Below are 22,652 nucleotides of genomic sequence, written 5' to 3'. Positions count from 1 at the left end.
ATAGTATCACCATCATATATTGAAGGTTCTCAAGTGAATAAATGCTTCTTTTCATAATGAAGTTTGTCGACAAATATTGCATCAAGACAAGAAAGAATGAAAAAAAGAGCTCTACTCTGCTTGATGATCTCTATGCTAGAAACCCAGTATTATCAAATGCAGGACTATTTAGACACTCTTCACCCCATCGTGTACCGTAGAAGGCGACTCCTTTTTGGCTAAGGCAGCTTTTAACTTATCCCTCACCATTATCGCCTTATCTTTCTTCCACTTCCTGCCTTCGCTCGAACCTTTGGCTTCTGCAAATTACACCAATCAGATTACAGGTTCATATATTTTTTTTCAACAAGTTCATCAAAGTTCCATAAAGACATTTAGGCAAAATTCCCCCACCCTCACATTTCCACAAAATATCCTTTATGCCCTTGTCTCAACATAAGGAAAAAAAGCAGGGACATTAGGAATAACAAGTACATGAGGAATAACAAGTACATGAATAACTGAATATTAGGTATTGAGGCCTCTCAATATTGTCATGTTTGGACTTGAAGTTGACACAGAAAAGTATATTGACAGCCAAGATGCACATCCGGTGCAAGTGCATTGTGTCGTGTGTGCACCAGACATACAGGAAGTTGCGTGTTGTTTTAACCCAAAATCCCATGTTACTCCTCAAAACCTGTTCGAATGAAAGCAGAGATACGTATACACAAAATACTCACACAGCTCAGACATAGCAGATATAAGTCACAAGAATATGACAGGAAGCTAGTCATGAAGACTTTACCTTCATGGTTATGCTCTAAGCTTCCATCGAACGGCTCTTCCTGAACTTGAAAATAATAATAGTAAGCATACTCTAATAGGCTCAAATAACAGAAGCAATTCTTAGTCAGAAGGATATCATAATTACCAAAAGTAGTCTTAAAAATTCATGTCATACACATCAAACATCAATTATGACACCTTGATGCTAAGAGGACAGCTTGAACAAGAAATTCTGAAAGAAGCATCTCAGACCTTCTCAAGAAAAGAATATAAAGAAGAGCCATCGCACTTCAGAGAGTAAATTTATCATATTATTCAACGTCAGTGGGAAGAAATGCATGTAACAGGCCAAAAACCATGCTGCCATGTGAGGACTACTCTCATAACATATTAATTAAATAGCAGTCATAGTTTAGTGACAGAAACAGAAGTAAGGGAAACTTACTGCTTTACATATTGAGAAAGACGATTGCCCTTCTAGATTTTTTGGAGCTACAATCGAGCATGAACTGACCTCCTGAGGATTCTGTGCCTCCACTTTCTGTAGCGATTCATCCTTGAATTATAGACTTGCCACTAATATAAAAAGAAAGGATATGTCAAATTACAATCATGTGTTTACCTTATCATTCAGCAGGGTGACCTTATTGCTAAGACTGGCTGCATTAGATCTATCCTGCATTCTTTGCTTTGATCCGCTGTGATGGAGTGATTTCGTCATAATGCCTGTGCAACTTGATTGAATTTGCTCACTTTTGCTGTCATCCAGTGAGCAAGCTCCCCAAGTGTATCTAACATATTTTCTCAACTATGTGGAGATAATAAAAGTCTAATTAGTTCGAGAAAAGAATATTAACTTGGAGCTTAGCTAATACAACTCAAATCAACAAAGAATAACCTAACACATAAATTTTTCTTTGAGTTACTTGCAAAAGAACCAATCAGTCATCACCTTTAACCAGTTTTGCTATTATTAATGATATATCTCTTTAACTTCAGCAATGTCAATAGTGAACTTTCAATTATTGCAATATAATGTACATCTAGCCAAATAAAACTAAATCAAACCTAACTCTCTTTGAGTTTGGCATTGATAACATGAAATATGGCATCCCACTAACTCATTCAGATTAGTTCATTTCAGTTTCATTTACCCAAATCTAAGGGCCGTGCAATGAGTTGCAACAAGTAGAAAGTTTGCCACTGATATTGTTATTATTTTGGCAATTAACCCTCCATTTTTCAAACGCATTTGTAGAAGTTAGAAAGCTCACTTTTGCCCAACGATCTTGGGCTTTTCCACGATTCCTAATGTTCTTCATTATGGTATCCTCGTAGCGGAGCCGTTTGATTCTGTATTCACACTGTAAATGGGAAAGAAAATCAGGAAAGCAAAAAAGTAAACCTTCAGATTCAAACTCAAATCAGTTGAATAAACACTGTACTACTGAAAATGGATTTCCTTTCACCAAGAAGGCATGAAAATCACCCTAGGGATCTAGAACCAGAACACTTGTATCTCTTTAGCAATTGATCACATTTCAACAGCCTAAGGAGTTATCACCCTTAAAAATACTATATCGAGTAGATGCCATTTCTAAGGACATAAAACTGAAAATGACATAATGTATGCAGTTTTCTCCTTATTAGCGCTTAATTAATAATTGAAAGAAAGTCATACATCATCATGCACTAGCATTCTTTCTTCGGTAAATTGCTGGAGATATTGCATCTTTGGGTCTACTTGCAAATTTTACTCAACTTTAATCTGCACATCGATCACGACCTTTGACCCATTCTCAAAGGTCAACACTATTTTTCAGTTTTAGCAAAGTAATGAACTTCAAAAAGTTGCAATGTGCACAGCAGCCACTATTTTGATTCTGACCTTAATCTGCTAACATGTTAGGCAAGAGATGTCTTTCTTTGGTCATCTAATACATAAAAGCCCTAAATTGCACATATCTCGCCTTACACGTCAACTTATTCATAAACTAAACCAATTTTGTCATTTGAAGATGAGAAAATATTAACTAAGTCAGAAAAATAATGATAAAGAGTTTACAAGAAGTGGACAAGACCATCCACTCTATAAACATGAAATAAATAAATAAAATAAAATAGCTGAACTTCAAGCCAATTCTGGGAGGTCGGGAAACATCTAAGATTTCCAAATCATCGCAACTTGGTAACAAAAGGCTTAAACTTTAATGCTGTCATAGTTAAGGAAAATACTAGAAAGCTGCAAGATATAAAAGCTACATAAAGAAAAAGGTAGGAAAGATATCAATGAGAGAAATTTGGATGCTTGAGAGGCCAGCGGAGAATAAGCCAAACAAAATGTAGAACTAGAAAGCCAAAAAATCAAACAAAACAGAAAGTAATAAAACAGCAAATATAGGGTAAATGTAACATACTTGGACCAAGAAGCAGAAAAAAATACCGAGGCTTATGCAATAAAGGCCACCGAGATCAGCAAGAAAGCTCACTGCAATTTGGGAAAAAGGAAGTAACTGTCAAACTATGACTGAAGAATGAAAATTCATCAAATCAGAGAAGCAATGACCACAGAATGATCTCTCTCTTTCTTCAAAGATGGTGGCTAGTTACTGCAATTCAAATTCTTTAATTTTACCCACACTGATAATCACAGTTAAAAAGTGGAAGCTACAAACACCAAGAAGAACCCACAGTGCAGACCCCAATGAAATTAAGTGAAAGACGGCAACATATAGATATGATGAAACCACTCACCAGGTCCTAAAATATTTTGATTGTCAACCTCAACAATATATGAAGACAGGAAATTGACAACCAATGTAGTGTTGATGAGTCCATCTCTAGAGTTCTGGAGCGATGCTTGAAGCTGACTTACCTCACTAAACGCCGAACCAGGAAGAAAATCATGAAACAGAGGCTGGATGAGCTTTAAGTCGTGCTTATTGCGGTAAAGTCTAGGAAATAAATTGAATTGGAGAATGTTTGGCACAGCCCCTCTATACGTAACCGGTTTGTCATCAAAGTCGCTGGCATTCTTCACAATTCCACTGACAAAACTCAAATGCTTCTTCCTCTCATTTTCCTTTGCAGTGAGGTTAAACTGAAAGCCAACAGCAGCAGCCGGATTGTTGGGAAGATCAACAAAATACCACGAGATATAGGCGAAGTCCCTGATAAGGCGACAGTTACTGCAGCGAATAGATATGGTTGGGCCCACGCTGGTGTTGAGACAAGAGTAGTTTGCAAAGGTGGAAAGACGAACAGATCTCTGATCAATGAAGAAAGGATTCCCCGTTACAAGAGTGTCCAAACCGCGCAACTGAGCACAGCTCATACTGGAAATGGTAGTAATATTGAATTCCATATCGTTCAAGAACGACTCCAAATCAGGCGCATTCGCAGCTCTCACACTATGCACCTCAACACTTCGCTTCGATATCGTTTGGTAGAGCAACCTAAAGCCTAAATTCGGTGATTAATTATGCTAGACAGAAATTGAATTCTCGAATTCGAGCAACAAGTAAAGAGCAGAGTCAGAGCAGAGCAGTACTCACGCGGCAAACAAACCGATGAAGACAATCCAGCTAGCAATGGAGAAGGAGCCGCCGAGCTCCGTCTTGCGCTTGACGACCGGTTGGTGGTCGTGCAGCCAGTGGCGGGTGGCGAAAGCGACGTCGAGGCGGCTTATCCACCAGCGGATCTTGAAGGCGGCGGAGCGGCCGTCGGAGCCGAGGGGGAAGAGGCGGAGGAGGAGGCAGAAGGCGAGCCAGCAGAGGAGTATGACGAGCGTGGCCTCCAGAAACACGGCCTGCGACTGCGTGAACTTCTTAATTGAGTCGAAGGAGAATATGGCGGCGGGGAAGGTGAAGGCGGAGCCGTAGCTGACGCCGCTGCTGAGCTGGACAAACGGCGGCTCCGCCGCGAATAGGGCGCAGGCGCTGGAGGTCCGGTTGTAGAGGTAGCCTGGGTTGCAGGCGCAGAGGGTGGCGTTGTAGAGCAAGGAATTGGAAGGGCATGCCATTGCATATTCCAATTACCCACAATTGAAACGAAATTTGGAATCAATCAGATTGATTTCTTGGCTTGGGATTGGGAGAAACGACGAAGAACATATTCGATCTGGAAATTTGACAGCTTGCCTTTACTAAGCTTGCCTCGCCTCTGTGCATCACTGATTCCCACTTGCTTGCCTTTTAAATTCTTTCCTTTTTCTTTCTTTTCTTCTCTTTTTCATCACAAATTTATCAGCTTCTAGTTTCATCTCATATTCTCGCGACTAAATAAAGAAGATAATTAGCAAACAGATTAGTTTTACTACACGATTAGATAGAGAATTATTGACTTGGTCTTGACTTTTGAAATCTATAATCTTGTGTTGAATATTTTTAAAGGGCAAAGGTGCAGATACCCCCCTAAACTCCACCCCCCTAGAGCTTTTAGCCCCCATACTCGGTCAAAGCGCGTTGACCTCCCCATAGTCTCGGAAAAAGGGTGCAAAAAACACCCCGGCGGCAAACGGCTGTTTAACGCCGTTTTTCCCATTTTTTTTTGTTTTTTTAGTCCCTGTGGGCCCCACCCCAACCGCAGGACCACGGCGTGTCGACGCAGGGCCCCGGGAGAGTCTTCTGCAACGGCAGCTCGTTCGCCGCGGCGGTAGGCCATCCGGCGCCCCAGCAGATGACCGAGAAATTGCGCCACGTCAAACCGCAGGTGAAATTGAGGCCTGCTACAATGGATTCGAATGAGATTTCGTCAGTAATGCTGCTCAAGAACTCTCCGTTTCCGCCCCAGCACACGACGGCGCCGTTCGATCGTCTGATCGCGCACGTATGGTTTGCTCCGAGCGCGAGGTCTCTGTAGTCGCCGGAGGTGTTCGACGGTATATTCAGCTGGCCGTCGTCGTTGCTGCCTCTGCAAATCACGATTCCCGAATTGCTAATTCCGCAGGCGTGGCTTCCGCCGACGTGAATATTGAACATTGAGAAATTCGCAAATTCTGATTGGATTGAAGACGAAGTCACGCTGCCGCCGCCGTCGCCTCCCCAACACAAAACCCTGCCGCTGGCCTCAACAACTCCACAGGAAAATCGTAGCCCCGACGAAACCATGCGAAATCGATCGGGAAATTGAGCGGGAGAAGGTGGCGGTGGACGAGATTACTCCGATCTAGGGTTAGGTTCGAGGCCAAGGTGTGGAGGACTCGAAGGAGGTTTCTGAAGGTGTTCTGTGGGGATCTGGTTCTTGGACTGCCGACTAGTGGGAGATTGGAGTGTTAACCGGCGGGCCGAGGCAGTGCCGCGTCGGGGCCTTCCCTCTCTCACTCAATCATCAAAATCGGTTCCCCTCCCCCTTCTATCCACTCTCATCGCTCATCTCTCTCTCTGTCCGCCATTGCTCACTTCTCCGGCGAGAATTGCCAGCCGCCGTACCCCTCACATCCCTCTGTTCTCGCCACCGCCTCCCATCTGTCCTCCATCTCTCTCTCGCATCTCTGATAGCAGACGGCCAAGGATGGAGCGCCTCCCCCGCCGCTAGCCTCTCCCTCATCCCTCTCACGCGTTGCCGGCAACAGACGGCCAAGAAGGAGCCGCCGCTGTAGATCTGCTCCGGTCCGTTCTGCTGCTGGTTGGGGGTGGGCCCACTAGAAATTAAAAAAAAAAAAAGTTAACAGCGTCTAACCGCCGTTTAACGCAGGGGGCAATCTGCACCCTTTTTCCGAGACTATGGGGAGGTCAACGCGCTTTGACCGAGTATGGGGGGCTAAAAGCTCTAGGGGGTGGAGTTCAGGGGGGTATCTGCACATTTGCCCATTTTTAAATTGAAATTTTCGTATTTAAAAATATGATCTTGACATATTTTATTTTGAATTTAGTTTTAGGGAGCTCGTAGTTGCGCCACTAAATAGGAAACGAGTTCGAAATTTTTGTTTAGAACCTTCATTATATTTTTAGTACTATTTTGTTATGGAAGGACGAGAGATTATGTGTTCTGATCTTTAGGGTTTTGAGAATTTAGAGTGGTTTAAGGAAATTATTATTTAAAACCAAATTGGTATATATAATATTTATTAATTTATTTTCTGGTGAAATTTTAGGTATTTGATTATGTTTTGAATTGCTGATGTTGAATAAGCACATGCTACTGTTCCAATTTTTACGTAATTACTTCTATTTTTTGGGCAATGGATGGTTGACTTGGTTTAGTAAGTATTTTAAAAAGGATTAGTTTTGTTTTTATATTCAATATTCTGGGGAATTTTTTTGTTTTTTTTTATATTACTAATGTATTGTGTTTTTATAAAGATCGTAAATGGTGTGGATGGGCTGCTAAGTCCAAATAATTTGATTCTAAAATTTAATTGCATTTGGGCCTATGAATGTGTCTGATTATCCAGCAACACATGTAAACTTCAACTATTTCAAAGAATTAGTCATCTTCTTTAGTAGTCGATTCAAAATTTATTAATATATAATACTTTTTTTTTATAACATGACCTCACATCTTTTACTTATCTTTTATTTTTACAAATATTACAAAAAAAATATATTACTATTAATTCAATCACAACCACTTATTTCATATAATGACAGAACTATTTCTTCACTACATAAAAATCACCAATCATTTTACTTCCTACTAATACAACTTATAAATTGAGCGATTTCGAGTACAAATTGTTTAGGGATTACTTCCATTGACATGGTTTAGAATCTTCAGATAATAATAACAATAATAATAATAATAATAATAATAATAATAATAATAATAATAATAATAATAATAATAATAATAATAATAATAATAATAAAGTTGGTTAATGATTTTTGGACCATTAGAAGAGCATTAGGCAAAGGGATTAGGAAATTTCTAGAAGCTAGGCCATGTAGTAGCTAGCTAGGTTTTCATGGTGGTATGACTTTCTACAAGTCACTAATATTATCTCCAATAATGTTTACAAAATGTTTTAGAGATACTTTATCTGCTTAGATAAGATACCTTAGTTAGGAACTTTTTTTATGTCTAATTATGCTAGTAAATAGCAATACTACACACACAAAGCAAAGGTTGCTTGTCGTGAGAAGACCTCTATTTACCTAAAATGAGTTGATTTCTAACAATAGAATGACAAATAATGATTCATTACATGTTGAAGCCCCACCTTGCACCTACAAAACACAACAAGTATTAAATAATGGCCCATATAGATTCATTGATATGCTTCATTTGTTCCTCAGCAAAACACATCACAATCTAGTTAGTTTCAACTTCCAATCACAGAATAAACAAAATTCTTTTTACCTCGCTCGTTGACTTTGTATAGAAATCATAATTTTTTAAAGAGGTGGTATTGGGTATAATCGGGTGTACCGTACAATTGGGTTGCACCCTCACTTAGACCCTCACTTAGACCCTGACCCGTACTTCGACTCGAATCCGTATTTTGACTCAAACCTTATAAACAACACTATTTTGAGTGCGGGTCAACTCGATTATACGGTACACCTGATTGTACCTAAATTTTTGTGTTTTTATTTTTAAATATATATATATAGAAGAAAGTTAAAATGATCGATAATCTTTATTCAAATTGAATAGAAGAAAGTTCTTTATTTAAATTGAAAACGTAAGCGTTAAATTCTAGGACAATCAAGATCGAATTTTGTAAGAAGTAAAATTTCATTTTTATTTTCCTAAAAAAAATTCATTTTTATATCAAATATACAAAATTTCACAATGAATACAATAACTTATTATGTTATAACACGAAATCTTGCAACATTCGCGTGAGGAAATAAAACTTTGTCAAATTCTCAAAATGGAGAAATTATACTCCCTCCGTCCGCCAAAAGTAGACCACTTTTACTATATTGGGTGTCCGCAAAGAATATACCACTTTCCTTTTATGGAAATGGTCCCACCACCCACTTTAATCTTTTATCCTTACAAACACTCTTTATTTACAATAAAACCCACCCCAAATTCAATCTCAACCACACATCTCATAAAGTGGTGGGACCCTTTCTCCACTACATCAAAATCATCACCAATTTTATTAAATCCCGTGCCCAACCAAAGTAGTCTACTTTTGACGGACGGAGGGAGTACTTCTTCTATCCCTTAAAATTATGCCTTTTTTTCCCGATACATCCTAAATATTCGTATTAATTTTACCCTAGAATTTGTATCCATTTTCTCCACTATCAGTCTATCACTCTTAAAATTCGTGCCAAAAAATTTCTCAAAATTTACTATTGAGGCCAATTATCATTAGCCAAGTATAAGGAGAAGCAGATTTGAAGTATAAAGCAGTACTACAACAAGTTGTGTAAAATGAAATGAGTGATGGTATATAAGTAGCTGCTTCTCTATAGAGAAATTGGATTTAATGGAGAGGCAGAGAGAGAAAGAGATTAGAAATTTGTGGTGGTATATATATATACAGAAGAAGATGGCGATGAGAAATGAATGAGAGTAACGGCGGCTGATTCCCTCACACAAACTACACAACTGATTCAGCTTGGCCTTTTCTCAAAAACCCAAAAAACCAAACCACGCGAGAGGAATCGCCTCCAAAAAAATGACATTCATACTCATACATTAATCAATCAATCGTTGCTCTCAAATGAATCTTCCGGAGCCGTACATCTGATCCAGGAGGATCACCATGCCCATCGCCACCGCGGCGTCGAACCCCGGCTGCACCTCCAGCCGGAAAACGTCCTTGCCGAAAGCCACTCCGGTGACGGAGGCCTCCTTCTGCTTGATCTCCGCCACCCGCCGCCGCTTCTCGTCGTAGACGGAGCAGCAGCGCCGCGCGTACGACCCCTCGATCAGGTAGATCGGCACGCTCTTCTTCTGGAAGACGTGAGCCAGGCACCGGCTGTTGAGGAGGCTCACGTTCTTCCTCACCGTGTACCTCGGATTCTCCGCCGTCTCGCCGTCGAAGATCAGCCACGTATCACCCAGGCTCAGTTTCTGCAAATCAAATCAAATCAAAATCAAAATCAAAATCAACATCTATAATTAGGTTTCAGTATATACATGTGTGAATTGAGTAGATCGGTGCAGCATAATTATCAAATTCAAATACCTTGCGGCGGATGGTGAGGAGAGTAGCGCCGGAGGCGTCCATGAGGAAGATGTGGCCCTTGGCGGCGGCCATGTAATTGTCGACGCGGTAGACGAGGTTGCCGCGGGGGTCGAACACCGTGAAACCCTCGCAGTTGAGGAGGAGAGATTTCTTCCACACGGTGAGCACCACCGGATCGTCGCCGCCGATTTTGCAGTCGTCGGAGCTCGACAGCGGAGACGGCGAGGAGGAGGAGGAGGCGGCGTTTGGATATATCTTCGTCATTTCTCTCTGCGTTGTGATCTCAATTGAATCAACAAAGGTGAAATTTGGAGATGGATCGGTTGAATTGGGGCGTGTTGTATATATAGTCCATGAAGGGAGCGGGGCCCACCCCAATCCAAGGCGCACACACATGCACAGTAGTAGTAGTAAAGTAAAGGGAGGCGCGTGTGCCCATTTCATTTGGGCCCACACCATTTTCATGAGAGAGAAAATGGCTCTTGAATTCCTTTGAAATCAAATTAGAATTTGCCATCTAAAAAAAAAATTAAGTAATTAAAAAAGCTATTAGTCCAAGCAACAACATATTGATAGCTAATCTAATCTAATCATACAATTTTGGAATAAGATAAAAGAAAATAAGTTATCTTGTGCGTTGTCTTATATGCACTATGTCTAGGGATTATTCCTTTCGGATAATTACATGATAACTTAAACTTGAAATCTTGCACTATTAATTAGGTCACTAAGAAATAAATAAAAAAAGAAGGAAAAATTAGGTCATTTAGAAAAGATGGTTATTGATTTATGTCATATTAGTAGGAAAGTTAATTGAGCGGTTCATAATCTTATTAATTTTGTTATTTTTAGTAGTTTGGAAGTTAATTTTTTTAACTTCTAAACATTATTTCTAAACATTATTCATCGTAATCAGAAATAAATAGCGAATTTTCCCTCTAAAAAAAGTTAGGTCCCTAGCCTTTGGACAAATTCACATGCATAGGTGGATCTTTCTAGAAGTTAGACATAATGTCATTGGGAATTTAGCTACAAAGTTGACAAAATTATATACTCCCTTAAAGAGAATGTGTAAATTTGTTAAGAATAATAGAATTCATACTTTTTCAATTACTAATTATTAATACATTTTATGAAAATAAACCAATAATAAAACAATCCAATTTAGTAAGTATGTCATAAATAACGGAACACAAAAAGCAGTAAAATATAGATAATGTGTGAATGTGTTTTGATCAATATCGAGTCCACTGTCGCACAATTTTTAAAATTATTTGTTCAATTATAGAAAAAAAATCTAAAATAATCACATGCTCGTTCAAATTAATCTTTATAAACTACATTATTTATAAATCATACATAGTAATCTAGACTAGAAATGGGTGTCGACATAGCTCAATTATAATGATGTTAAGTGTTAAAAATTGATCAAGACTTGGTGTATATGTGTGTAGGTGATGGTGAAGTAATATCCGAATAAAGTAGCACCATGATTTTTGGTGAGAATAAAATGGCTATGGGCGGCTATGAGTGGAGATGGAATGAGATGAGATATAGAAAAGTTAGATATGTTTGAGGTGAGAACAAATAGCCGTCCATTATTATTGTTACCCATATTTAATAATTAAATAAACCAAGACAAAGTATTAAGCTGCTGTCAAACCAATTAAAATTTATTATTTTTAATACACTTTGTGTGGCTGAGGACTGATTTGCGGTGGGAGCAACGACACACCACATAGTTTAACAAATCCAAGATATTTTACTTAATATAACACCTGAAATCAATTTAGGAATATATTTCAAGCACAATTAGACAATTCCATTTTCATCTTTATTTTGTTTTCATCAAAATGTGTGATTGCTATTGGATCGTTGAATGATCAAATTATGCGACGTTGATCAACTATAAATTTATAATATCTTCGTTTCGTGTATATTGTAATATTTGTTTTGGGTCATTTTATAATATTTTATAATATATGTGTAGAGTTGGTAAACTATATCTCACACTACTAGCTAGGTTTCTTGTTATTGGGTGTGATTCTTATCAAGAGAGTTGAATTACTAAAAAGGGGCTCCAAATTGCAAGAATTTGGTTTGGATATAAAATTGAACCTACTCATCCAACATAGTATAAAATTATGCATTTTCTAAATATAATATAATATATATTGATAGACCAAGTATATCCTTGACATTACTAAACTATTCAAAAAAATCTAAAAAATTAGTCTTGTACCAATAATCTTATATTGAATGTTGCATCGTACACTTGGCCCTACCAATACAAAAGTCTAAACGAATGATATCACATACCATAATTAAAATAAATGCCATGGAAAATGAAAATGATGACGAGGCCACCAAAATCAAATTCCCAAATCCCATTGGTCAAGAAGCACATGCGAAAATGAAGTTTTAGAATTTATATTCTCATTTTATTTTTATTTTGAGATAGACGAAAAATTGGGAATGGGCTTTGACTAGCGTTAACGGGCTTAAGAGGGTAAGACCTATAGTTTTTTTAATAATAAATTTAAAATGAAATTAAATATTTTTGGCTCCATCGGCAAAATTAGATTTAAAAAAAAAAATCTCTCTAAATAAATATTAATCATAAATTATATTAAATCGACACTTATAAATTAATCTAAAATCTCACCATATATCATATACTCCCTCCGTCCACCAAAAATATGCCACTTTACTTTCGGCACAGGTTTTAATAAAATGTGAGTGAAGTTGGTTGTGGAGTAAGGGTCCCACTTTAAATGTGAGTGGAATGATGTGGACCCTACTACTAAAAATGGATGTGGCATATTTTTTGTGGACGGACGAAAAAGAAAATTGTGGCATATTTTTGGTGGACGGAGGAAGTATAACGAGAAATCTCATTGAAACCATTATGTAGTGAGATTTTAGATTGATTTGTAGATGTTAATTTAATGTATCTTATGGCTGATATTTACCTAGAGAGCGTTTTTTTTTTTTTTTTTACCAAAATTTGAATTCTGACGGAAGCGAAAATTTTATCATTTTTTTAAATATCGTTATTCAACACTATATATTATCTTATTTATTATACTCATGAAATTGACAAGAATATAATCGTAGAAATAAGAGAGTAGTGGGTTTGTGACGAGATAGATCCACTAAAGAAAGTGAAACTTCACATCGCAAAATCCGATAATATATACCTAGAATTTGAGCTAGGTGGGAAAATGATTAGATCAAGAAATCAATTGCAAAACATTATAGTATTTGTACATAAAGAATATCCTCTTCATCCTATTTTAATTGGTATAATTCTTTTTAATACGATCATTTATGAGAGTAAAATTATAATATAAAAATATACACAGCTATATTTAATTGTAATAAAATTAGTTATTAATCAAACAGGATAATTCAAAAAAAAAAAGTACATATCAAATGAAATGGGACAAAATGAATATTTTATATACATATTACAAGCATATTTTTAACTGAAAAATTTCTATTATTGAGGTTGTGAGTCGGGCATGTCTGAATTAACTTAAAGTTGACCATATATGAATTAAAATGATAGTTAGGAAACAAATAAGGCTAGTTATGTATGTTACGTCACTACAACGAAAAATGGCTTTTCGGACACCAAAAAGTGCCCCAATATATGCTCTATTGGGGCACTTCTTATTTTCGGGGCACTTAGTACATGTGCCTCCAAGTATCGTGTCCCAATAAGGTTGGGAGCATTTTTTATGTGCTTCGATATCAATAGATTACCCGACAATTAAATATGCCCCGAGATTGATTTGTAGAGGCACATAAAAGTGCCTTTAAAAATATTTCGAATCCTATTGTTAAGTTTATAGGGATATTTATTTGTGCCTTCAAAAGAAATATTGAGGCACTTATTTGTGTCATTTGCTTAAGTATTGGGACAAAAAATGTGTATCTTAAAATTTATTTTATGTCTCCAAATTAATGTTATTGGACACTTATTTGTGTCTTTTGCTTAGGTATTGGGACATAAAAACTCTCAATTTTTTAAAAAATTTTATTTGTGCCACATTTTACTAAATTTGGTGACGAAATCGAAACGATAGGTCCATCCACCGAATTTTAGGTGATGTTTTTCAAACTTAATCGCTTAACGACGTGGTTTCACAAAAAATGAAAAAAAAGTAAAATATTCCACCTAAGTTCTGAATGCCAAACAACTGCCCGGCTGAATTATACTTTCTCTCTCATTAATTATGCTACTCTCTACCACAAAAAAAAATATACAAAACATAATCCCTTTTCATTTTTAAGACTACCCCATAATATAATTTATTCCGTCATGCCGAACTTGAGGCGTCTCTTTTAGGTACATGAATTAAGAAATTATAAATTAATATTTTAAGTGTGTAGTATAAATGTAATAAAATAGAAGAGAGAATATAATAAAGTGGTAAAGTATGAGAGATAAGGTAATAAGGGATGCAATTAATTTTGTAAATTAGTGTTTTAAATTATCTAATTTTTACCCAAAAAAAAGGAATATGACTCAAATTCGGTGGGAGAGCCCGAAAAGGAATACGGCTTAAATTAAGTGGGACGGAGAGAGTAATTTATTATAATAGAATCCAAACTTCACTCCACCATATATTTTCAAACACTACCCCATGATAATACTTTTAATGTGGGACTCCAACTCCACTCACGATATAATTTATTAATATGAGATTCAAACTCCACTCTTTGATCACATATTTTTAAATACTACTTTATAATAGTAATAATTTTAATATGGAACCTCACAATATATTTATTTAACTTTTTTTGAAATTCACACCGATAAAAATATGGAACATTGGACGGAGGAAATATGTAATTTATCAAGTTATTTTCAGACTTTAGAGTGCGATTGCTTAAAACGACAGAGTTCAGTGAGTGACATGAAAAAAAATAGTATTATAAATCCAAAAAATTGAGACAAATAAAAAATTTCCAACAATTAAATTAAAAGATTGTACTCCCTCCGTCCCAACTTTTAGTATCCAACTTTCCTTCTTTGGTCGTCCCACATTTTAGTATTCATTTCTATTTTTGGTAAAAGTAGGTGGGGCCCTTACTCCACTTTAATTATTTTAACTCTCACATAAAATATGGGACCCTTATTCCACTCACAATACATCAATCACTTTATTAAAATCTGTGTCTGATGAGGAGTGATATGTGCATAGTAGGGAAATGGTGTAAACCAGAGAAGTCATCCTCGCCAGAGGAGTCGCATCTGACAGAGAAGTCATCCTCCCCAGAGGAGGCGTATTTGCCAGAGAGGTCATCCTCGCCAGAGGAGTCATATTTGCCAGAGAGGTCATCCTCGCCAGAGGAGTCGTATTTGCCAGAGGGGTTATCCTCGCCAGAGGAGTCATATTTGCCAGAGAGGTCATCCTCGCCAGAGGAGTCGTATTTGCCAGAGGGGTTATCCTCGCCAGAGGAGTCGTATTTGCCAGAGAGATCATCCTCGCCAGAGGAGTCGTGCTTACCAGAGGAGTCACCTCCGCCAGAGACATCAACATCGCCAGAGAAGATGTCCTCGCCAGAAAAGACATTTTTACCAGAGGAGTCACCAAAGGCGCGGGGAGGTCCCCCGCGTAAAACCGAAATTACTATCTTACCCTTCAATGTATTAAAAGGGCTTTAAGCCCAATTATCTTAGTAAATGGGCTTGAGGCCCTAGGGCTTATTTACATGCTTATAAATAGAGACTTAGTAGTAGGTTAAGGGGATCATCTCATTTTTACTCTTTCATCTCTTGTAAAATGTAACTCTCTCGATCATAGTGAAAAAACCTCCAACACCCCGTGGACGTAGGTCTTCTCGACCGAACCACGTAAAATCCGTGTCGTTTACTGCTTTCTAGATTAGGTGTTGGTCCTTGATTTACCAACTGGCGCCGTCTGTGGGAAAATCGAGCTAAGGCGTGAGATTCATTGGTTTTCCGGTTACTGTTCATCACTGTTTGTCACTGTTCATCGGATCTATCATTTTTCTCACCAGTCTGAAATCTAAAGGCCCGATCCAGATTCCACCTTCTTCTCCGGCCTCTCTGGTCGGAAATCAACTTTAGCAGGGGTTCCAATCGAGCCGCCCCCTACTCACTGAAAATTCCGGCGGGCATCGCCGTCGGCCATAGATCCAGATCCTGCCATCGCCCTCTCTCTCCCAGAACCAGAAATTGCCACCCGAAATCTGAAATCGCAAACCCATAAAGGAAAGGGCCCCAATTCGAAAACATTATCTGATCCCTAATCCTAAATCACAATTTCGATCCTGGCACAAACTCCGGCTACCTCGAAATCGTTGACCAGCATTCCATCAACCACTTCCGCCTCTCCACCGCCTCTCCACCGCCGCCAAGCCCTCTAATTCCGCCGCCGCCGACTCAGCCACCACTTCCGCGTCTGGACTCTACTATCGCTGCTCACCTTCAACCCTCTGTCGAAGCTCGCCGCCAGCGACTTCTCCGGCGACACACCGTCCAGGACTCTGGCATTTTTCGGCTCTTCCGAAATCTGAAATCGCAATCGCCGCCTACCTATTGGAACTCCAGCGAGGCCGGCGCCTCGTCCGGTCGGCGACGCCTTCGCTTGACTCTCCTCTTTCTCCCTGCCTCGGCAACGAGGCAAAAGCCATAGCTTCTAGCCTAAAGCAACATCCGAAGAATTTTTGGGGGTCCCCTGCAAACCAAGGAAATCAGCCTGTCCAGTGAGGCCCGACGCTTCACCCTGCCGGGCATCCGAAAATTCAACGTTTATTCTCTATCCTACAAAGCTAAGTGCATTTCTATAATTTTCTGCTTCAAATTGGGGTTCTGATTTTATTTTTGGGCATATGAACTTACTAACAGTGTATAGCTCTGTGTTATGAAGGGGCTGTTGTTTACTCGTAAAGTTTATCACTCTGGTTTTATACGTTTGGTCTCTGCGCTGCTCTTTCTATATTGACATTTATAGCGACGTGGCTGATTTGCCGACATTATTTGAATTAGTTAATGGGAGATTAAATAAGATAGGTATTGATTTGCTGTGACTGAGGGATTAAGCCCCTAAACTCCTACTTCTTCTGTGAAATTCAATGATTATTGGATGTTTAAATAAGCCTTTCGTGATATTGCAGTAGAGGTTTCATGTTAATATTTGTTGGGATTATCCACTGGGCATTGCATTGGAACTTTAATAACTACATTTGGGATTGCGCTATTATTTCATACTTTATCTGTAAATTCAGTAAAGTTAGGAAGGAACCGATTAAGATTCATATGTCCTTGAATATATGTGGCAATTGAGTGATTGTTTAGCATTAACCATGCTCTCCTAATTCGTTTATTTGTTCGTTTGGGGGCAGAGGGAACTCAAATCAGGGGATATAGACAATATAGATGATGAACTCTAATGCTCGACTTATCCAGGGAAGAATACAATCCGTTGTTGATGATGAATGGGCAACTTGTCATATTGATCTATTTTGATCAAATGATGATATGTATGATGTACAGAATGGGAGTAATTCTTAGGGTCAACTATAATCCACTGAATTCATGTGTCTTTAATCTTTCCCTTGGATATTGGGCCTACTTTTTGTGGAAAAATCATAGGCACCGATATATATGCATGAATATGTGTGTTTATGGGCTTATATTTGCGTGCATATTTGGGCAAGTGATTGCTTGTTTTATGATTTTTGTTTCCTGATGCTTTGCTGAGAAAAGAAATGGGAGAGTTGTTCTACCCTGGCTGGTTTGAATCGAGTAATGTGAGGGCAAAACATGGAACGAAATGCATTTCTGGAAAGTCTTCATTATACTTAATTTTCTGTGGAATTATGTTTATTTACATTACTGCTCTTGAGATCTGAATTTGCAGTTTACATATCAACCTTGATGTTTTTTCTGTGGTGTCTGCGCAAGGATTATATCTGCATATATGTACAGGTGTATGGGCACCGAGATGCCAAATATGATGGGTTTGACAAAATGTGTTATACTTTGATCATGTAGCGATTGACTTTTTTAAGTTTATCAATTTGCCCTGTGCTGATTCTTGGGATTTTTGAGCTTGTTATTGTTGTGATTTTACTTTATTGGTAAGCTATGATGCTATTATGGTTTTTGGGACTTGATATTGTTGAGGTATAACTCTGAACTTGGGAGTGATTTAGCTATGATTGTTGCTCTGACTGTGAGGATTAATTTTGTCATTTTGTGGGACTAACTTAGCCCTGATTTCACATTGTGAGCTCAGGACCACCAAGACGGGTATTTCAACATTTGCTCGCTGTTGAGAACACTACGATTGCCTAGATGAGCCAAATATGGTTTATTCATGGGAGCTCTTGACAAAAGGGGACAAATGACAGCTTTGCTAATTACTTGCTCGGGTCCCAAGCTCAACTTTTGGGGAATGTTACAATATTAAAAGAGGGTTGCTGAACACACTCACAAAAAAGAGACTAATCGTGACATGGGTTTTTGGGTTAACGACATTATTGAATTCGTGGTCTCATATCTTTTGCACTGATGAATAATTATTGTTTATTCATTATACTTTCTCTTTGAGAATCGTGATTTCAGGATTGTGAATTTCAGCCATTGGGACACAAATATCCTAATTCATATGTCATTTTTGGGGATTCTTACAACTTTTATTCGGTGGAATAAATGTTTAGGGCGGCACTGTTGCTTGGGAAAAGCAAAGCGTACACTTTTTTACTTGTTAATTGATTTACAGCCCTATCTCTAAGGGCTCTCATATTTTACTAATATATATGTGCTTAAGAATTTTTGTAGCACAGGATAAACAAATTTGGGGAATGATTTGAACAATTATGGTAAATACCATAATGTAAAACAGGGTAAACCACTAGTAAGTGGTAATTCAGGTATTTCGCTGAACTCTATCAATGGGAAGAGTATGATTGGGATATGTTATACTTTAACAATCGGGCATAATATATGATCTTTGATGGGATTTGAAAATTTGAATGAATTCATCGGTATTTGAATATGGGAATCAAGTTGTGGCAATAGATTATATAATCTAGAGTTCCAATTCTCTTTACAGCCCTGTCTTAAAGGGGCTTTCATATTTATACTAATATCTGTGCCTAAGAGATCTTGTAGCACAGGGCAATTAAATTTGGGAAAGCTTTGAACAAAACATGGGAACCGCCATAACATGAAAACGGTAAACCACTTGTAAGTGGTAATTCAGGTACTTCGCTGAACTTTATCTCGTGGAAGCATGTGAGCATGTTGGGGGAGTATTATGCTTTATCACTAGGTAAAATTATGATCTTAGGGTATTTTATGGGAACATGTAAGCATGATAGGGATTTGGGAAATATTCTACTTCCTTACTTGGGCAAAACCATGACTTATATGATCTGTGCTGGGATTTATGCAATAATAATTATGTCTTGGAAGCTGCACACCTTCTGCATATGTGCCTAGGGCTGGATTATGAATTGACTAAATACACGAAGCTGCACACCTTCTGCATATGTGCTAGGGCTTGAACTGCAACTTGAATTATGTTACTTGGGAACTGTAGTTATGCTAACTCTCTCACAATCATCACAAGCATGAGCACCAAACACACACACACTTAACATGTTCATAACAGAGTATTGCACATGTCACCAGAGGGGGGAGTAGGGTGTATACCCATAGTCCCCAATTTTCAAATTCAAAATTGCTTCTCAGCAAGACTAGGGCAAACCAGAGGAATTACGCTCCACCAAAGCAGAGGGGTCATGCTCAACCAGAACAGAGGTTGCTGACAATCGTAAGCCGCGAAAGTTGGTTGTGCCGCCAGGGCCCTCCATGCTCCGCGCAGAGGTTGCTGACAATCGTAAGCCGCGAAAGTTGGTTGTGCCACCCGGGCCCTCCATGCTCCGCGCAGAGGTTCCTGACAATCGTAAGCCGCGAAAGTTGGTTGCGCCACCCGGGCCCTCCATGCTCCGCGCAGAGATAGCACTTAATCATAAGCCGCGAAAGTTGGTTGCACCCCCCGGGTTTTCCATGCTCCGCGCAGAGGTTGCTTTAACCGTAAGCCACGAAAGTTGGTGGCACCCCCCGGGTCCTCCATGCTCCGTGCAGGGTGTTCCTGTCAATCGTAAGCCGCGAAAGTTGGTTGCGCCACCCGGGCCCTCCATGCTCCGCGCAGAGATAGCACTTAATCATAAGCCGCGAAAGTTGGTTGCACCCCCCGGGTTTTCCATGCTCCGCGCAGAGGTTGCTTTAACCGTAAGCCACGAAAGTTGGTGGCACCCCCCGGGTCCTCCATGCTCCGTGCAGGGTGTTCTTTCAATCGTAAGCCGCGAAAGTTGGTCGTGCCAACCGGGCCTTCCATGCTCCGCGCAGAGGTGGCACATAATCGTAAGCCGCGAAAGTTGGTTACACCCCCCGGGTCCTCCATGCTCCGCGCAGAGGTTGTCCTTAACCGTAAGTCACGAGAGGTGGTGTGCACCCCCCGGGTCTGCCAAGCCTCGTGCAGGGTGTTCACTTAACCGTAAGCCATGGAAGGTGGTGTGCATCCCCCGGGTCTGCCAAACTCCGTGCAGGGTGGACCTTTAACCGTAAGCCACGAAAGTTGGTCGCACCCCCCGGGTCTTCCATGCTCCGTGCAGGGGGTTACTATTCAATCGTAAGCCGCGAAAGTTGGTCGCGCCATCCGGGCCTTCCATGCTCCGCGCAGAGGTGGCACATAATCATAAGCCGCGAAAGTTGGTTACACCCCCCGGGTCCTCCATGCTCCGCGCAGAGGTTGTCCTTAACCGTAAGTCACGAGAGGTGGTGTGCACCCCCCGGGTCTGCCAAGCCTCGTGCAGGGTGTTCATTTAATCGTAAGCCGCGAAAGTTGGTTACACCCCCCGGGTCCTCCATGCTCCGCGCAGAGGGTTACTATTTAATCGTAAGCCGCGAAAGTTGGTTACACCCCCCGGGTCCTCCATGCTCCGCGCAGAGGGTTACTATTTAATCGTAAGCCGCGAAAGTTGGTTGCACCCCCCCGGGTCTTCCATGCTCCGCGCAGAGTGTTCAAGCTTGGATGGGAAGCAGCAAAGGAGGGAAGCAGCAAAGGAATGCATACAAAGGAGGGAAGCAGCTGAGGAATACTCCACCGTGATTTCACTGCTTTGCCGTGATTTCACTGCTCTACTGTGATTTCACCGCTCGGCCGTGATTTCACTGCTCTACCATGATTTCACTGCTTTGCCGTGATTTCACTGCCCTACTGTGATTTCACTGCTCTGCAGTGATCCCAATGCTCAGCCACCGTCCGTGATCTCAATGCTCAGCCACCGTCCGTGACCTCAATGCTCAGCCACCGTCCGTGATCCCAATGCTCAGCCACCGTCCGTGATCCCAATGCTCAGCCACCGTCCGTGATCTCAATGCTCAGCCACCGTTCGGGATTTCAATGCTCTACCGGGATCTCAATCCTTTGTCGGGATTTCAATGATCTTCCGGGATTTCAATCCTCTGTCGGGATTTCAATGCTCTACCGGGATCTCAATCCTTTGTCGGGATTTCAATGCTCTTCCAGGATTTCAATCCTCTGTCGGGATTTCAATGCTCTACCGGGATCTCAATCCTCTGTCGGGATTTCAATGCTCTTCCGGGATTTCAATCCTCTGTCGGGATTTCATTGCTCCGCCATGACTTTAATGTTCTGCTCTGAAGGCATTTCTCTGCTCTGATCGAGCTGCTCTGAAGGTATTTCTCTGCTCTGAAAGGATATTTCTCTGCTCTAATCGGGCTGGGGTACTTCTCTGCTCCGACCGGGCTGGTGTATTTCTCTGCTCTGACCGGGCTGTTCTGATGAGATTTCTCTGATCTGATATGTATTTTTCTGCTCTGACGGGTGCTCTGCCGGGTGTTTCTCTGCTCTGACGGGTGCTCTGCCGGGTGCTCTGACGGGTGTTTCTCTGCTCTGAAAGGGCATTTCTCTGCTCTGACCGGGCTTCTCTGAGGGACATTTCTCTGCTCTGAAAGGGCATTCCTCTGCCTTGACCGGGCTGCTCTGAGGGTATTTCTCTGATCTAATAGGCATTTCTCTGCTCTACTCTACGGGCTACACTATTTTGCGCCTCTGCTCTATGGGCTGCTTTGATCTATTTTAATCGCTACTCAGCGAGAAATAAGTCGCCTTTTGACATGCTATTGCTATCTATGGGTCTTCTCACGCGCTGGATTTCTTACGCGCTCAACAGCAGGGGGTATATTGTTCAGACTCGACAAATATTTATGACGGGTTTTCTCACATGATCAGAGTATCATATTTCTCAACTTCGACACGGGTCTTCCTATGTTATTCGGGTATTCTTGCAGCGGTCTTCTGGTTTATCTAACACAAAGCATTCATATTGCTTATCTATGCAAAGTATTCAATATGGGGTATTCTCAGCGCTGGTTTTCTTATGCGCCCAAAGAAATGGAAATTATTTATCTTTGTTAACATTCAACAAACAAAATCTAACTTGGAACTACAATTCCAAAGTTAAGGGAAAAATGCTTATCTTTGCTTTCTTATAATATTAAAACTTTTATGACTTCATGATTTGCAGGGACTAAGGAAAACAGCACAGTGCTGGCTTTAACGATACTTCGCTGGTTGAACACGAAGAATACCCGGTTCAACCAGACCAGAGGGGGGAGTGGTTGATGAGGAGTGATATGTGCATAGTAGGGAAATGGTGTAAACCAGAGAAGTCATCCTCGCCAGAGGAGTCGCATCTGACAGAGAAGTCATCCTCCCCA

At 40.0% G+C, this 22,652-nt stretch overlaps 2 protein-coding genes and 1 long non-coding RNA gene across 5 annotated transcripts; all 3 read right to left on the bottom strand.

Annotated features, from left to right (window-relative positions):
* Positions 1-34: 34 nt before the first annotated feature.
* On the bottom strand, positions 35-5,098 carry LOC131005766 (uncharacterized). 3 transcript variants are annotated; one of them, XM_057932833.1, is made up of 8 exons: positions 4,323-5,098; positions 3,523-4,223; positions 3,186-3,256; positions 2,043-2,132; positions 1,391-1,576; positions 1,214-1,309; positions 788-827; positions 35-299 (listed from the first exon to the last, which is right to left on the bottom strand). In XM_057932833.1, exons 1-8 carry the CDS (start codon positions 4,787-4,789, stop codon positions 169-171), a joined length of 1,782 nt encoding a protein of 593 aa, XP_057788816.1. In that variant the 5' UTR covers positions 4,790-5,098; the 3' UTR covers positions 35-168. The 3 variants fall into 3 exon arrangements, with proteins under 3 accessions (XP_057788816.1, XP_057788817.1, XP_057788818.1); XM_057932834.1 differs by having other exon boundaries at positions 196-299; positions 788-832; positions 4,323-5,061; XM_057932835.1 differs by lacking the exons at positions 35-299; positions 788-827 and adding an exon at positions 972-1,020 and having other exon boundaries at positions 4,323-5,061.
* Positions 5,099-9,181: 4,083 nt separating this feature from the next.
* On the bottom strand, positions 9,182-10,235 carry LOC131005765 (protein LURP-one-related 8). The gene is made up of 2 exons (XM_057932832.1): positions 9,860-10,235; positions 9,182-9,744 (listed from the first exon to the last, which is right to left on the bottom strand). The coding sequence occupies exons 1-2, from the start codon at positions 10,121-10,123 to the stop codon at positions 9,388-9,390; spliced, it is 621 nt and encodes a 206-aa protein (XP_057788815.1). The 5' UTR covers positions 10,124-10,235; the 3' UTR covers positions 9,182-9,387.
* Positions 10,236-18,866: 8,631 nt separating this feature from the next.
* LOC131005764 (uncharacterized) lies at positions 18,867-19,509 on the bottom strand. The gene is made up of 2 exons (XR_009095347.1): positions 19,384-19,509; positions 18,867-19,324 (listed from the first exon to the last, which is right to left on the bottom strand). It is a non-coding gene; the product is annotated as an uncharacterized LOC131005764 (long non-coding RNA).
* Between the last annotated feature and the right edge of the window lie 3,143 nt (positions 19,510-22,652).

This window comes from Salvia miltiorrhiza, chromosome 1 (genome assembly GCF_028751815.1).
Source record: "Salvia miltiorrhiza cultivar Shanhuang (shh) chromosome 1, IMPLAD_Smil_shh, whole genome shotgun sequence".
Classification (NCBI taxonomy): Eukaryota; Viridiplantae; Streptophyta; class Magnoliopsida; order Lamiales; family Lamiaceae; genus Salvia; species Salvia miltiorrhiza.
The sequence above is the reverse complement of the archived record's forward strand: the minus strand, read 5'-3'. Positions and strand labels throughout refer to the sequence as shown.